This window comes from Athene cunicularia (genome assembly GCF_003259725.1).
Source record: "Athene cunicularia isolate RWA chromosome Z unlocalized genomic scaffold, athCun1 chrZ_part2, whole genome shotgun sequence".
NCBI lineage: Eukaryota > Metazoa > Chordata > Aves > Strigiformes > Strigidae > Athene > Athene cunicularia.
The window spans coordinates 19,530,555-19,546,905 of NW_020799143.1; the positions used below are offsets into that span (position 1 = coordinate 19,530,555).

A 16,351-nucleotide genomic window follows, 5' to 3' on the forward strand; every position below is an offset into this window, starting at 1 on the left:
CAGGCTTCTGTTTAAAACGCCTCCGCCCCGCCCGCGCGGAGCGCGGCGGCTCCGTGCTCACAGGGGGCTGAGGGAACGAGAGCAGAACAAGGAGGCAAAAAAGAAACGTGACCACGGACACAGGAGCAAGCCATACTGCAAACTTTAATGTCCAGGAAAAATTAGCCCATTACATACACACTGAAAGCACGGGGAAGTTCACACTGAGACACAAAACTTCCCATTCTTACTTCGGTAAGTGATTTTAGAGTGTGATACATGTAAATTAAAATACAGGACACTTTACGTTTGTCAGAGTTACTACATATAAAAAAGTATTACAGTGAAGATTATGCAGAATTCTATTTTACACCCATTACTATACACCATTTAATAATGACCTCAATTAAATGATCTTGGCTTTGGCTGTAAACACATTAAGCATTTCCCCCCCCCATATACAACTGAGTAAAAGAACGTGATCACATTCAGTATTATTCCTGTGCATAAGATTCATCACTTGTATTTTTAAAAAATCATAAATAAGATTTCAGGTAGAACACTACTAATTCATACAGCTTATTCACAAGATGATTCTGGTTCCAACTCAATGCAACTCTTAAAATTTAAAAGGAGAACATTAGGGAAAGCTGGCATTTTCTAGATTAAAACCAGAAGAGCATCACAATATACCTGACATAATAAGAATGTGTTTTCTAAAAACAGCACATAAAAATGGCACTTGTGACAACATGGGGTGGCAAAGGACAAAACCACCAGAACAAAGGATATTGACATTCAATCAGAAGAGCTCAATTTCCTGTTTGTTAAAAAACACCACTTTTCAAGTAAGTACAGACTGGGTAGGTGGCAGAAACTGGGCAATAATACAGATACATATACTACTGAGCAACAGCATAATCAACGTTCACCTAGCCTTGTCTTATTTCAAGGATCTTGAAAATCAAGCAAAATACTAATCTTACTCTACCTAAGGGCAAAAAAAAAATAGCATAAAAGCAAAGAACCACACAGCCCCTCAAAAATTAAAGTAAATTATACAAGAAAAAGGAACAGGACTTTTTATTTTTAGGCGTGCAAGGGCTTTTAATCTACTTGTTGCAATAGCAGTTTTTCAGCGTTAATAGGGTAGAAATTTGGCAGTTCATTTATGGAGCCAAGTCTTACTGGTGCACTTTCTGAAAGAAGAAAGAGTTCAAAAAAGATTAGTTTAAACAAATCTCTAATTGAAAACTTCAGTAGACAAGATTCTTAATAAAGATTCTGAGCAGAAAGGTGCACACTACTAAAACATACCCAGGCATGCTCCATCTTATGTGGTGTTGAAACTATATATTAAAAAAAAAAAATTGTTTTCCTCCTTGCAGACTTTCAATTTAGGAACAAAGGCACAAATTTCTGGCCTTAATGGGAAAAATCCAAAAGCCAGTAATAGATCTATGAAAGAGATGCAATTAGGACATCACCATGAAAAAAGGGACAAAAATAATGAGAAACAAATAAGCCACTGCCCAGTGATATTATGACCAAATATGAAAATCCCCTTGATTCCTTATAATGTTTTTATATTTTTAAGACATTTATGAAAATGGATGATAATGGTACTTAATAACAAATGTTAACAAAACGGCACCTAACATGACACCTCCTGTCAGCACAGTAATTATTAACATTTTCTTATGTACATAACTTCTAAGTGACAGAATATTTAGCCTCTTCTATAGTATGATTTGTATATTAAATATTCACCTAAGCCACATTAGGTTAAGGAACCAAAAGGTCACTAAGTCACAAGGGTAAAGTGCCTGAAGTTACAAGAAGTTGTCTACCAGCTGGCCTGCATATGCTGACTTAGGTAGGGATGATTAGGTTACAGCACATACTATTTATGTTTAACTGTTGCACTACCTACACATAGCATGGAAAACTCAGCTGTGTTATAAATTTCAAAAACCAGGAAAGAGCTTAAGGTATAATGACTTTCTATTAACTGTTTAAAGACAAATACTGCTTCACTGTTTTGGCTTAAGCAGTAAGTAGGTGACTCAATGTCTTTTGAGACAGCAAAGCATATCATGTATTTCAGTTTCAACAATAAGAGATTAATCAATATTTGTGTTATTCTTGAATAGGGGTTAACATAATCTGCTTCTCTGTGACATGCTTCTTTTTCTTCACCCAGTACTTTGCTTTCACATAGTATTTCAAATTCAGATTAAATTAAGAGTGGTACAGTAAAAGATTAAAATTTGTGTAATAATCTACTTCATATCAATTCCACAGAAAATGTTCTAACAGCTTTGATGGATATTTCATCTCACAAGAATAATTTTATCACTTCTGAACTGCGTCAGACTTCATAATTTAAGTATACATTTAGAAATACTTCTCTATATGTGACATAGCTAGTAAAGTAAGCATGTCTACACATTACTAACACCAGAAAGTGGAAAAAAGAAAATTATTATAAATATATGCAAAATGAGGCAGCATATGCAGAGAATTAACCTAGTTATGGCAAACATTAAAGTTAATTCTCAAGAAAATGTTGTTGCTTTCATTCTTAATGCATTCCAAAGCATGAAGACAGTGTATGTGAATATTTCTTACTCCATTTTCACAAGTATATTACAAATATGCATGACATAGTACATGTCTGGATAGCAATAGATATTAAGAAAATAGACACTATCTAAATCCTATTAGGAATAAGAAGGCACCACTGATTTGAGGTTGTGTCCAGACATCACCCAGTCCATTCCATTCTCATTCCTAGCTTTCAAGCCAACATTTTTTCCTGATTAACCTATTCAGACCACTTCTATTCTGGTTTTCTCACCACAAACAACACACATTCGTAGTAGTATTTCATCATGGAGAGTTCATTCACAGTGTAAGTTGACAGTACAGATTCTTTCTCCACCTGGAAAAAAAGCAGCAGTTTTCAAAACACCTCTTCTACAAGAACTATACAAAAGTTTCTCTTAAGAAATAAATTGCTATATACATACTAGATTTCAAGGTCCATCTAAACACTTCTTAAAAAATGTGGAAAGCAAGTTATTTGCCACACAGAAACATTTAATTCTCCTAGTAGTTATTACTATACGCCATTATGTTGAACTAAAGTTAAGGTAATGGTTTTTTCAAAGCCGTTTGTCTGGTTTATACCAATACTATTCATTACAAACTGCATCATCTTCTTACCTCTATATGGAATCCATATTGAAGTATAACATTTTTTATATCCTCGTAGCTTAATTCTATAGAAAGTTCATTTCCCAAGTTTTCAAAGTGGTAAAGGAGAGGACCTAGAGTAGAAAGATACAACGGAAACGGCTGTCAAAAAAAAAAAAGTTTTAAAAATCAAAAGCACACAGTGAAAGTACAAAGAATGCTTATAACTAGACTCATACTCAAGAGACAAAATATTTGTATCACTCAAATGTGATTTTTATAATTAATTTCAGAATCAGTGCAAAATGAAAACAAAATTAGTTCAGCTGCTTATTCAACAATGAAGTCTATTTTCTTATCACATTGTGTTTTCTTGATCTTATAATTTCTTCAGCCTAGCATCACTGCTCTCTCTATGAGACAGAAGGTATGATATGCTGTGGTCTACTCAGGAGCTCTGCTTGAATTCTGTGACTGGCCAGGACTGGTGTGGTGACTGATGGACCTGTTTCTACTATACAGAATGGTAAACTCACATGTTTTGTCTGCCATTCCTTCACCATGGAAGACTTAAATTCTCTTTTCTTTTACACCAAGTCATATATAAATCTCATTCCCAAAACTTCTGTTTAGAAACACAGTACCAATTAGACAACAGATTAAGACAAAAATGCAAGGATGCATTTACACACAGAACAATTTTCCTAGAAAAATAGCAAAAAAGAATACAGTATTTGTCAAGTAAGAAATGTTTGCTGCAAAACCTCCACTGGGAAGCTTTACTTCTCTATTTAAATATCTCATGGTGTTGACTTGATTGTAAACATCTGAACGTATTCTGAACACATCTGAGAATTTCCAAGCCCTAGATCTTTCTAGCTCTACAGAGTTTGCAGCACAGACACATTCATCCCCACAACTCTTTTGTGGGGATGCGATCAAAGTTAGGGCTAGAAGGAAGAGAGGTTGGTCACACTTGCCTACATTTATCCATATTCCTCCAGGCTTTAGTATTTTCCATATAGTATCAATGTAATCAATAACATTATGTGCTGTATCTATGAAAAAGCAAGTTGCTATGCAGTCCCACGTATCTGGATTAAAAAAGCAAAGTATACAGAGATTAGTTTCAATGTTTCTATCCCTGTAAAAGTTCATCATTTAACCCTAGAATTCATTTATACACTCAGCATTACCTTCAACTAACAACAGTTGAAGGCTCTTTAATTTCCTTTAGAAGTAAATAAAATATTTTGGTTTAGATTAACAACAGTTCAGTTGGGTTATACATATTTATGTATTTTAAATTTTTTTTCACACACATTATATGAAACAATATATTTATAGCATATATTGTAAAATGTAAATATTAACTTTATATAAGCAAAGGCCCAAGTGTGCTGTAACTCACCTGTCCTATGAACTTAATTACCATAACTGTTAAAAATACAACCACAAAAATACCCAGTGATTTTGGACATCTCTAGTTAATATCTAGAGCAATACAAGCCTATACAACTAAAGCATACTTTCATAAAATCACATTTTATTCAGTACCTGAATATTCCTCTAGCTGTTTTTTTAGTAGTTAATTTAACAAGCAGAATCCTTCAAAGTATACCTTTTAAAACATGAGTATCCCTGTTTTTCTCTACACATGTATCCTTGAAATTGAAAAAGTTTTAAGTTCTGTAAATAAAAAAAATTAAAACTCCTAATTTATGCCAGTAGCAGATGTTCTAATGTAAGACAGAACCTTCAGAAAATCAACCAACTATAAGGAAGGCTCCTGCAAGAAAGTATCTAGAAGTCTAGCTGCACAATAAAGGTCAGATCAACAGCTGTATAATCCTGGTGAAAGATGGCTATGGGTCTAATAGGGACAGAAAGGTGGAAACAGGAAGTAGATGTTTGAGGTGATAATCCAATACTGTGTAAGGAAAATGCAGTGACTTATAAATAGGTATACAGTAGAATATTAGACTACATAAAAAAGAAGTGCCTAAATGTTACCTGGATCAAATCCTAAATATGTAATTGGTAGAGTAGGCACTAAATAAGATAATCTTCTGCAGGTTAATTCAATATTAGGCTAGTCATAAAACATTACTTTATTGCTGCACTAAGGACAGCACAACTAACCTGGTATCACAAGAAGAAAAAAAAAAAAGCTTATTTATACTGACAGAAGTATCTGTCTTTGATAATTATCATCCCCATAATGTTTCTCTGAAATATTTGCTATGGACAGTCAGTATGTATCTTTTTTCCATTTATTGTTTACTGCTACTGAAACAGTTTGCTTTGCTTTTACAACACAAAATGAATCAACAAAAAAATACTCATATTTCTACTTTTTATACTAAAGAAGAGAAGTGACTAGTTACATTGTTCCTTTTGTAACATCACTTTTCTAAACCAACTAATCAACTAAACTTTTCTGTAAACTTAATATGCTGTCTTACTCAAAGAAACTACTGCAACGTCCTGTTAGGAAAGGAGGTGTCCATATTTTTTTTTAACTGAAAAGAAAATATGATTTGGCATAAGAACATCTTGCTACAGTTAGTACTTTTTCCTTAATGCCTGTAGACAAAGTTCCCTCCCATTTGTAGTGATTATCTGTCCTGTAACAAATACACTGAAGGTACAGTTACATGGATAGCCTAGCAGTTTGCATTTACTCACTGCACTCGGAATAAATTTCTTGAAAATCCCCTGCTGTCATAGAGAAGTTTGAACCAGAAGGAAGACTGTGAGGATCAACATCAGGGAAATAAATTGGACGTATCTGATCAGCAGATCTTCTGTTATTGCTAAACTGATGAATCCAGGGATAAAGCTTATGTGAGTTAATTTCAGAGCATCTGCAAAATACAGAAATCAGCACAGTTCAGTTGCAACTAATTGCTTATCTATTATCTAGAAAAGGAGTCAAGACTTTCACCAACATTCATGTTTTATTGATATTCTTGCAAATGCTACATGCTTTCTAAAGGACTGTTACCTAGCTCATAACACTGAAGATGGCCCATTAGTCTACAGATTGATCAAAACCCCAATTTTACTCTGACACACAAATTATCACCACAAAATAACTGCCTTTTTTCCATTCTAAAAATTTTATTTTCCCACTTTTTACCATTTCCACCTGACTTATCCACTGAAAAAAAAATGGGCAAGATTCCTTTGCAGGATTAATGAAAATTATGAATTAGTATATTCAGTAAAATTAAGCCTTTCTGGATATTTTTCTATTAAAAAAAAAATAGTAACATTAGTTCCATGAATTTTATTGGAAACATTTGTTATCATTCTAGACTCTTCTGTCTTTTCTGAACCATAATCATAGAGATCCTGAAGCACAGCAAAACAGAAACATTTTTCAGATGCTAACTAAAAGGCTGCTTTTATATTTCAAAAAATAAATAAGTTCTATTTTGCAAAGGATAGTAGTTTTTGCACTAGATGTCATTTTAAGTTAATAACATTTGGAGTGCATTTGTTGCAACTATGCCGAGTAAACATGGCTTTAAAATTTGTGAATTGACATGGCCAACCAAGTCAAATTTTAAAAGCTGATCTAGCATTAGTATTATAGCATTAAAGTATAAAAAGCAGCTTTATCCACAGTCTTGTAAAATCAGTTTGTAATTAAGAAGTGAAGCCATTTTATTTCAGGCACAAATGGAAGACCCATCTGTCCCATAAACACATCACCAAACACCTCATAAACTGTAAGTAATCTACCAGGTTGTAGAAAGTGCAGTCTTTTGACTCGTGGATAGAGAACATCTATGGCAAAGACTTTGAAATAACATTTTTTACTTCCTTCATGTCATATTTGTTTTTCAGCAGTAAAAAAATAATACAAAAGAAACCTGTAATTGAGCAGCAGTATACTGTGCTCATCAACTGTCTCTGTATGTATGGAATAAAAAAAAAAATCAGATATATGCAGTTGAAGGGAAAAAAGCAGAGAAAAAGCCCTGTTAACATGGGGATCATTTCTTTAAAAAAGGCTTTTCTATTTTGGTTAAAAAAGAAGAAAAAGGCAGAAACAAAACCCAAGAACTCCCCAACCACAACAAGAAAACCAAAAAACCCCCATGTTGGCCAACAAAAGTTGTGTTAACCATCCTAGCATTCTCATTATGCTCCTAGTCAATCTATATTATCCTCAGAACACTTTTCTTTTACATTACAAAAAGCTTCCCCAAAAGCAATATAAAGAAAATAAAAGATCTGAAAGGGGTTATAAAGGGTTTTATTTCGGAGCTCTAAAGGGAACACAAATCTCCCTGTATTTTTCTTTTCCCAGCACAAAGTATATTCGTGTAGACTTTCAAACAGTCCCAAAAGGAATTCTCGATTTAATAAAAAAGATTGCTATGCATGCTATGCAACTTTATCCACAGTAACAAAAGTTTAAAATTTATAGAGAATTATACAGAAGACTTAAGTCACTGTACCACATCTGGGAGCCCACTGTAGTAGTTGGTTTGACACTCAAGAGAGTACTTTGTCTTCCTAAAAATATACCAAGGCCAGAGAAAGAAGGTATGTCCAATTTGTAAGCACGTGTTAGCAAAATCCTCATGCTTTTATCAACTGAAAACAAAAATTAATTAAGACTGTAGTTCTAATTTGCAAAATCCTTCTTTCCTACCGTGCTTCCTTAACTGGCATCTTCAGCTCATAGTGGTCACTGCTGTTTCTTCCTGTGCCAGGAAGGCAAACATGATCATTTCAGAAGGCTAACTGGGAACAGCCACTGAACAGTAAAATGAAAGACCTAAAAGTCCCTAAAACTTCCTTAATAGACATCCCAAGCCCACAGTTGTATGTGGCAGAAAGGAATGCTTGAACTTCAATTGAATTGACTGAAATTCAGTCAGGTTAGCAGTATTCTCTTCCATGCTTACATGGAAACTTCACAACTGAGAAACTGCCCAGCAAAGATAAAGATTACAGCAGCTGAGCAACACTCAATTTTGCTGTCTAAAATATAATAGTTAGCAAGTCTAATGCATATATACCTCTTTGCTAAATATCTTATATAAAAAGGAAACACCACAGGAGCATTAGATGCTTAGAATGATTACTATCTTCAGGAGAATTCTACATATAGGCCAAAGATGCATTATTCAAGGAAGACAAAAAACATGTCAGAGCTGGTTAGGGGTGAAGTTAACTTTCAGATTTGAACCACTATGACAGCTGACCAGTACTCATAAAGATGGGAAATTAATACTTTTATGTTGCTTTGAATAATTTCAGAAGTTCCAGAGTGTGTAAGAGCTAGCAGGGCTGTACAGCTAAGGACAAGAAGACATCAATAGCTGCAAGGTGTTAGATCAGCTCAACTATAATATGCAATTTCACCACCAGATGAGAGTCATTTAAGAATTAATGTAAGAAAAAGAACAAATAAACCTCTAGCAAATAACTATTTTAATCACACTGACCACTACTGCTTTAAGTAGACATGCAGCAGACATAATAAAGTGTTTTCTCCTTGTTTTTGAACAGTAAGCTCTAACAGATTTAAGATCATCACAGCTGCTGTGGACAATCAGTCTATCAAGAAGGCTCCAAAACACCTTGGTATAGGATACAAGGCAATAGTTTAGGTGCATTCCGCAAAGGTGTATCATTTCACAACTGGCACATTCTGTATCTCTGAACCAAGTACCAATTTCCACACCACCAGTTGCCCACCTATAAGTCTTCCCATCCTTCTTAAAAGAACCGTATTCATTTGCTGCCTTCTTTCCTCCCTAACAAATTCATTATGAAACCAGTGATTTCCAATGCTAGTGACAGAATAACAAATACAGAAATGTCACTCTCAGTTAAACCTATAAAGTGAAATTGACTATATTCAAATTTAGTACCTCAGTGTGATTGTAGAACTATTTTATTTTAGCTACTTGCTTAAGAAGTGGTTCAGCATGCTTTGGTGGTTCTTCATGTCAAAACAGTGTCTAAAATTTTAGTATGGAATGTAACACTTCAGTAACTGGAAATGTTAATCATCACCACTAAGTACCATGCACATACTAACCAGTCTTTGGCACCAGTGAGATAGGTGTGCATTTTACAGAAAGAGGCGTGAAATAAATCATAAAACCTATTCAAGATTGCATAGAAAATCTGTGGTAGAATCGAGAGATTTAAAGTCACATAACTTAAAAGCCATGGTTCCTGCTATAATTTCATCGACTCAGAGACAATGCTTCCCTCCCCCATTTATCCCACTGATTTTTTTTTTTTTCATTAAAACTTTCTAAAACTGGGTTGTTTGTGCTGTATTAGGACTTACAAATCTATTCTTATGAATTTCATTTATTCAAGTTTTTTCTCATTTATAATTTTGCCTCCCTACGTTTCAACCAGCAAGGAAAACATAAGCTATATACCTGTTGAGTACAAAGTTAGAAGAAAAGAGCATAAAGAGGCTCCATTCATTTCCTTGGCAAGCAAAACCGAGCATAGCTATTTCCCACGCCAATCTACCTAGCCCAGCACCAGGTACCAGGATATTAACTTTGGAGAAATCCCTGCAACAGAACAAAAATAGTAGTTAAGCCTTTATCTGATACCGCTTAACAAACCTTAAGAGGTCCAGTCAAACATTTTTTCCCCCATACACTTAGATACAATAATATATTTCCTGTACGACTTGACTTGTTAAATGAAAATTGAGTCAGTACTGCTCAAAAGGTTAATTGTACAGTCATAATAATTCACATAAGTTACTCAAAAGAACATACACAACCCTCATTCAGAATACAGAGCATAATTACAAACCAATTTTTTTTCCTGAAAACTTTTACAGGTATCAAGCTAAAAATCTTTTCAGTAAATTGAATAAAGAACATTATCATATAGCTCCACGTATTTTTCTATGAGGCCCACTGGTAACTAGCAGATACTCTAGAAATCATCTTGGTTACATCACATGCAAAATAAACAAGTATTTTGACATCAGAAACACAAAACAAACAAAACTTCCATAAGCTGATGAGCAATTCAGACTGTAAAAATCTTAGTTAACTTCTCAGCAACTGTGGGGTTTACATATGCTGTTCACCAATTTCACTGAAGCACATTAAGTGATGTAAGATTTCCTAAATCAGCTCTCTAACCCTTCATTTCCCATAACCAGGCATCAAGTTGAAGATGACCAGAAGACATCCAGCAGTACGTGTTTACTGAGATACCTAGAAAACACAATCACATCTTCCAAGTTCAGTAACTAATAAACAGAAGAACTAAGAATTTCAAAATTTTCTCCTCTTTCAGGCAGTATATACATATTCTAACCATTAGACTTCTGTCACAATGCAACAAAACCTTCACTCATAAAACAAAACCCACTCCCATACCAAAATGAAAATATACTTAATCTAAGAAGGAATAATTTTTCAATTTCCAGTTATGAACAAGACTTCATAATTTCATATACCAAAAAAACAAGCGTGAACACTCAGACTAATTCTCCCTTTTGCACATCACCTTCAAAGACAAAAACATACTTGTATCAATTTATATGCAACTAAATGAAGGAACCCACAATCAGCATTTCCAAACATATGAAAGAAAGCAAAATGCAAAGCCTCTGACTGCATAAAAATTCAGGATGCCAAAAAGGGTTCAAAAGAGTTAGCATACTGCATAAGCATGAAGACGAGTGAAGGAGTTATGTAAATTACGAAAAGTAGTACATTTCTGAAGACTATTTCCGAAAACCAAAAGAAAGTATTCTTTTCTAAAGACCACACAAACTAACAAAGTAGTTTTAACAGTGCCTTTTGGTTTGTGGCTTAATCATCTAATCAGTGAAGCCTACCCAAATGGAAAATCAAAGTTGCAATTCCTGATTTCCACTCCTTACACTTTCAGATTGTTTTCTGATTAACAAGAAGTAGGTTATCAAGACTTCACTATTACTTAAAAGCACTCCTGCGAATCAACACCTCTCCTTCCCTCTGTTCTACATGGAAAGCCAGAAGCAAGACAGCCAGGGAAGTTCTACTGAAAAAAAAAAAAAAAAAAAAAAAAAAAGAAATTTTTGCAAATAGGGGCCCAGAAGAAAGAGGAGTAAGAAAATCCAATTTCTAGAAGAAGCTAGAAAAACTGCAATCTTACAGTTTTTTCTGATTGTCGTGGTACACTGTTAATCTAACTCTATTCTAACATTTAATTTTCTTACAATTTAACTTTATTTATGAAATATTTTGACTAGCTATATACAGATTTTTGCACCCCCATCTGGATACTTCTACAATGAGTGTGTTCAAAAGCCTTATACCACTTCCAAGGTCATGCATTGATTAGAAAAGAGACTTTTCTTAGAACAACCTAATATTGTAACTAATAGCTATGCAAGTGTAATCACATTTCCAAATTTGCACCTTTATTCATCCTAAAAGAAGATAAAGCCTCTAACAGTCAAGTGAATTGATTTTAAATTGCTTCTAATTGTTTTCTATCTTTTTATTCACAATATAAGATTTTGCATCTCTGAACTGATTTTTCCAATCCTCTCTTAGAAAATAGTTGACTTTAACTGCACTTTCCTTTGCACCTTCATTAAGTGATTGAAGTTTGCCTGGAAACTTATTAGCAATTTAACTTCTATCCTCTTCATATGCATTGCTAGGGACTGGTGCTGACCACCAACTTTGTTTCAGCATATAGACCACAGCTAATAGAACACAATATAACCAAATCTGAGTCTACCAACATTGACACTAACCTTCCAAAATGGTTCAAGAGCATTTTTTAAATCTATAATCAGAGAAATTAGGTATGTTGCAAACTTAATGCATAACAAGTAGTGACCGTTGATAGTGTCCTGCTATCCAAAAAAAAAAAAAAAAAATGCTCAAACATCTTTTGCTTTTCAAGATTTAAGAGGAATTGTTAGTGACAAACTGTTGATGAATTTAAAGAAAAAATCTGGGTATGAAACCAGTGGCAGTGGGAACCCTCCAATGCACTGTATTATGCTAATTTTTGAATCATCAGAACAGACAAAAATTTTTAATTGCACAGAAACTGCTTTTTTCATGGCTACAGTCATAAGATAATTCAGGAAGCTAGAAAAACTCGCTTTTCTTTGGAGGATATGTAATTGTAGCAGTAGCAAAGTCAAAGTATAATCCTGAACTGTGATAACTGATAATAATCCAAGGTTATCTGCAGTGAAACTAGCCTTGGACTAGCCAGCAGCTGCACGGTTTCTATGACACAGATCTAGCATTCATTAGTAATATAAATTGTATCCAGCAATCAATCACTCATTGAAAATCTGTAGGCAATAGGAAAGAAACATCAACCTACTAACCTGACAGGAGTGGGGAGGATGGCCAAAGAGCAGGGGGAGAGCTGTACTGTTTGGCTCAATTACTGAAACTACAGCAGCTTCTTAAAAAGATAGTGGAGAAATAGGAGGAGCACTAAAATCTGCCACTATTGTACTGCATTTTGCAGTGTGATATATTTTCAGCTTTTAGAAGTATAATGCCATTAATGAAGATTTTAACTTGGTGCCCTTCTTTTAAGGGAAAATTTTATGTCTGTTGTTGCTTTAAAAAAAAAAAAAATATGATGCTGAATGGGTTAAACTGAAATTCAGCAAAATAAAAATTTGTGTGTGTGATGAAACAGAAAACTGATTTCCATAAAATAAACACTGTAACCTAATGTCATCTAATGATAAGAAGTAATAAGAAATATACAGTCCATACACAGAAGATCAGTGGAATCAGCAGCATAGAATCACACTGTGAAATTCCTTCTCTCCTAGTGTCTTATCTCTGTAATGTTCAGAAATTTAGATTATGAAGAGATCCAATTCTCATTATAGTATTTTTCATTATTTTACTGTAATTGTATTTTCAGATTTTTTTTCTAAAAGAAAACTACTTTTCAAATAAAATAATGAAGGCAGGTAAAAAGCACAATCACTTGAAGAGAAATTCTCCAAACTTAGCATATGAGGTCTATATAATTCCATGCACAGACCTGCAAAGCCTTCACAGGACTGCAATACCACAGAAGATCTAGTGAGCTCTTAAATCCAATATTTAAAGCAAAGTTTAGGCTAAGTGCAATTTTTGACAAGATAAAAAACCCTTCAAGGACAGATATATTTAATTTTATATAAAAGATGATTTATATAAAGCAGAAATTTTATCATCACTATAATTGTGACTGAGCACATGCAAAAACTATAGCCAAGCTTGGCTTAGGACTAAAACTATGTTTTTCAAATAAAAAGGAAACATAAGCACAGGGGACTTATTTTGGGCTGTCCTGACAGTATGCTGGAACATGCGATAAATTGCTGGAGAGCATGATAGATTGAAATTTCAAGCTACAGGCAGTTCCAGAGGCCAAGTTAACGAATAAAGAAAACTTTGGCGAAAATATCTACGTTAACTAGTTTTGGCTATGGAATAACAATTAGCTAAATGGTTAACTGTTTCTTTGGTTCCTTTTGGATAAAAAGCTGCTGATCTTTATATCTTCATATGCAAGAAGGGTAATGGTAGACATGAAAGAAAATAAAGACGACAAAAGAAAACAGGAATTCGAAAAAACCCAATATATCGGTATGCTTATTTAGATTTTCAACTTAATATTTCCTTGGAAAAATGCTTTAACACATTCCATGAATAAATAAAAATGTGTCTATATTTTATAATTTTCTCCTACAGAAAGCGGTCATCATGGTTCATCCAGATCCAAGAAATCAAATAAATTTAGATGGCTTTATCAAAAGGTAGACAATATTACAGAGACCTTATGAGCTGAAACACAATTAAATTCCAACATGAATAATGCAAGAAATCTATCAGTTCTCAGAAAGACCTTATCTCATGGAACTTCACTTTAAACTGCTTTGTTGATCCTACTAACAGATCCTGTGTTATGGTGCTAAGCAGACAGAAGGAATTATTTCTGAAGAGGAATGGGAGGTAGAAACAGATTTTGCCATTTTAATTTATTTTTAGATGACAGTCTTGTCAGAAAATTGGACTGAGACACAAGGTAACAGTAGCACCTACTCAGCTACTTTCAACCATTGCTTGTATCATTTCTGCTTCCCAGAAGAGTGAGCCCATAGAGTACTTCTCCTGCTCTTTGCTTGCCAACTGAAGCAGACAGGCCAATCTTGCAAAGACCAACAACAGAACAAGTGCATGCATGAAGCAAAACCTACTTGAACAGTTTTAAAAATTTAAAATTTTTTACATGAATCCAATGCATAGACTCAGTACTGTTAACAGTGTTAACTAGAAATGAAATATACAATTCCATTGAAGCCATTAAGAAGTAGAAGGTGACTTGTACTGACAGTTTTAAATTTAAAATACTTATTTCTCCATCTTTTTCAATGCAAAATACATACAGACAAAGCTGTTTTCATCATGCAGTGACAACAATACACTTTTTCTCTAGCACTTTCATTTCATTTCAGGAGATTTCAGCACTCCATGCTACAAAAGAGAACTCTACAAAAAAACAAATAGATGCACTGAGGTTCCACCTACAGGCTTTTTTCCTGCCTTAGTGCCCACAGCAAGACCTCTCCAGAGGAAACAGACTTTGCACTCACTATACACAACAGACAGAATCACTTTGTTATGGTCAGTTCAGACCCTGTCCATCCAGAATCACAGAATTGTTTAGGTTGGAAAAGACCCTGAAGATCATCCAGTCCAACCATTAACCTAACACTGACAGTTCTCAACTATAACAGATCACTCAGCGCTAAGTCGAATCTACTCAAACACCTCCAGGGATGGGGACTCCACCGCCCTGGGCAGCCCATTCCAACGCCTAACAACCCATTGTGGAAGGAAATATCAAACCTAAACCTTCCCTGGTGCAATTTGAGGCCATTCCCTCTTGTCCTATCGCTTACTACTTGGTTAAAGAGACTCATCTCCAGCTCTCTGCAACCTCCTTTCAGGGAGCTGTAGAGGGTGATGAGGTCTCCCCTCAGCCTCCTCTTCTCCAGACTAAACACCCCCAGTTCCCTCAGCCGCTCTTCATACGACCTGTGTTCCAGACCCTTGACCAGCTTCGCTGACCTTCCCTAGACACGCTCGAGTCATTCAATGTCCTTTTTGTAGTGAGGGGCCCAAAACTGAACACAGGAATCGAGGGGCGGCCTCACCAGTGCCCAGTACAGTAAGATCCCTTCCCTGTCCCTGCTGGCCATGCTATTGCTGACGCAAGCCAGGATGCCATTGGCCTTCTTGGCCACCTGGGCACACTGCTGGCTCCTGGTCAGCTGGCTGTCAATCACCCCTCCAGGTCCCTCTCTGAGTGGCAGCTCTCCAGCCACTCCTCCCCAAGCCTGTACGTTGCTGGGGGTTGTTGTGGCCCAAGGGCAGCCCCCGGCATTTGCCCTTATGGAAACTCCTCCAGTTGGCCTCAGCCCATGGCTCCAGCCTTTCCAGGTCTCTCTGCAGAGCCTCCCTACCCTCCAGCAGATCAACACTCCCACCCAACTTGGGGTCATCTGCAAACTGACTGAGGGTGCACTCGATCCCCTCGTCTAGATCATCAATAAAGATGTTAAACAGGAGTGGCCCCAAAACCGAGCTCTGGGGGGCACCACTTGTGACCAGCCACCAACTGGATTTAACTCTGTTCACCACAACTCTCTGGGCCCGGCCATCCAGACAGTTTTTTACCCAGCAAAGCGTGTGCCCATCCAAGCCCTGAGCAGCCAGTTTTGCCAGGAGAATGCTGTGGGAAACAGTGTCAAAGGTCTTGCTGAAGTCAAGGTAGACAACATCCACAGCCTTTCCCTTATTCAATAAGCAGGTCGCCTTGTCGAAGAAGTAGACCAGGTTTGTCAAGCAGGACCTGCCTTTCATAAATCAAAAATATGTTTCATTTTTTTCATACAAACTCAAACCAGTAGTTGAGATGTTTGATCTATACAATGATGTTTTGAGATTTCTGTAAGACTAAAAACCCAACTGGTTTCAGTGCCATCACAGCAGGGAAGACAAAACCACTGTTACATTAGTTGTGTTTGACAAAAAAAACAACAAACAGAATTCCTGGTAAAGAAGCACAAAGATAACTTCAGATTCACTCAATCTGTTAGCACATGTCACTTCCTAATATCAACTAGAGATTT

General features: G+C 35.6%; 1 protein-coding gene across 3 annotated transcripts in view; it reads right to left on the reverse strand.

The window, feature by feature from the left end:
• Window positions 1-125: 125 nt before the first annotated feature.
• The window catches only part of CARNMT1 (carnosine N-methyltransferase 1), a 22,112-nt gene continuing 5,886 nt past the window's right edge, over window positions 126-16,351 (reverse strand). For 2 of the 3 annotated variants that reach the window (XM_026866280.1, XM_026866279.1), the window contains exons 4-8: window positions 9,600-9,740; window positions 5,866-6,044; window positions 4,158-4,271; window positions 3,208-3,311; window positions 126-2,923 (exon numbers count right to left, since the gene is read on the reverse strand). In XM_026866280.1, the coding sequence (XP_026722081.1) occupies window positions 2,822-2,923; window positions 3,208-3,311; window positions 4,158-4,271; window positions 5,866-6,044; window positions 9,600-9,740 (640 nt within the window). In that variant the 3' untranslated portion in view covers window positions 126-2,821. The remainder of the gene's footprint in view (window positions 2,924-3,207; window positions 3,312-4,157; window positions 4,272-5,865; window positions 6,045-9,599; window positions 9,741-16,351) is intronic. The other variant, XR_003400144.1, reaches the window with a different exon arrangement.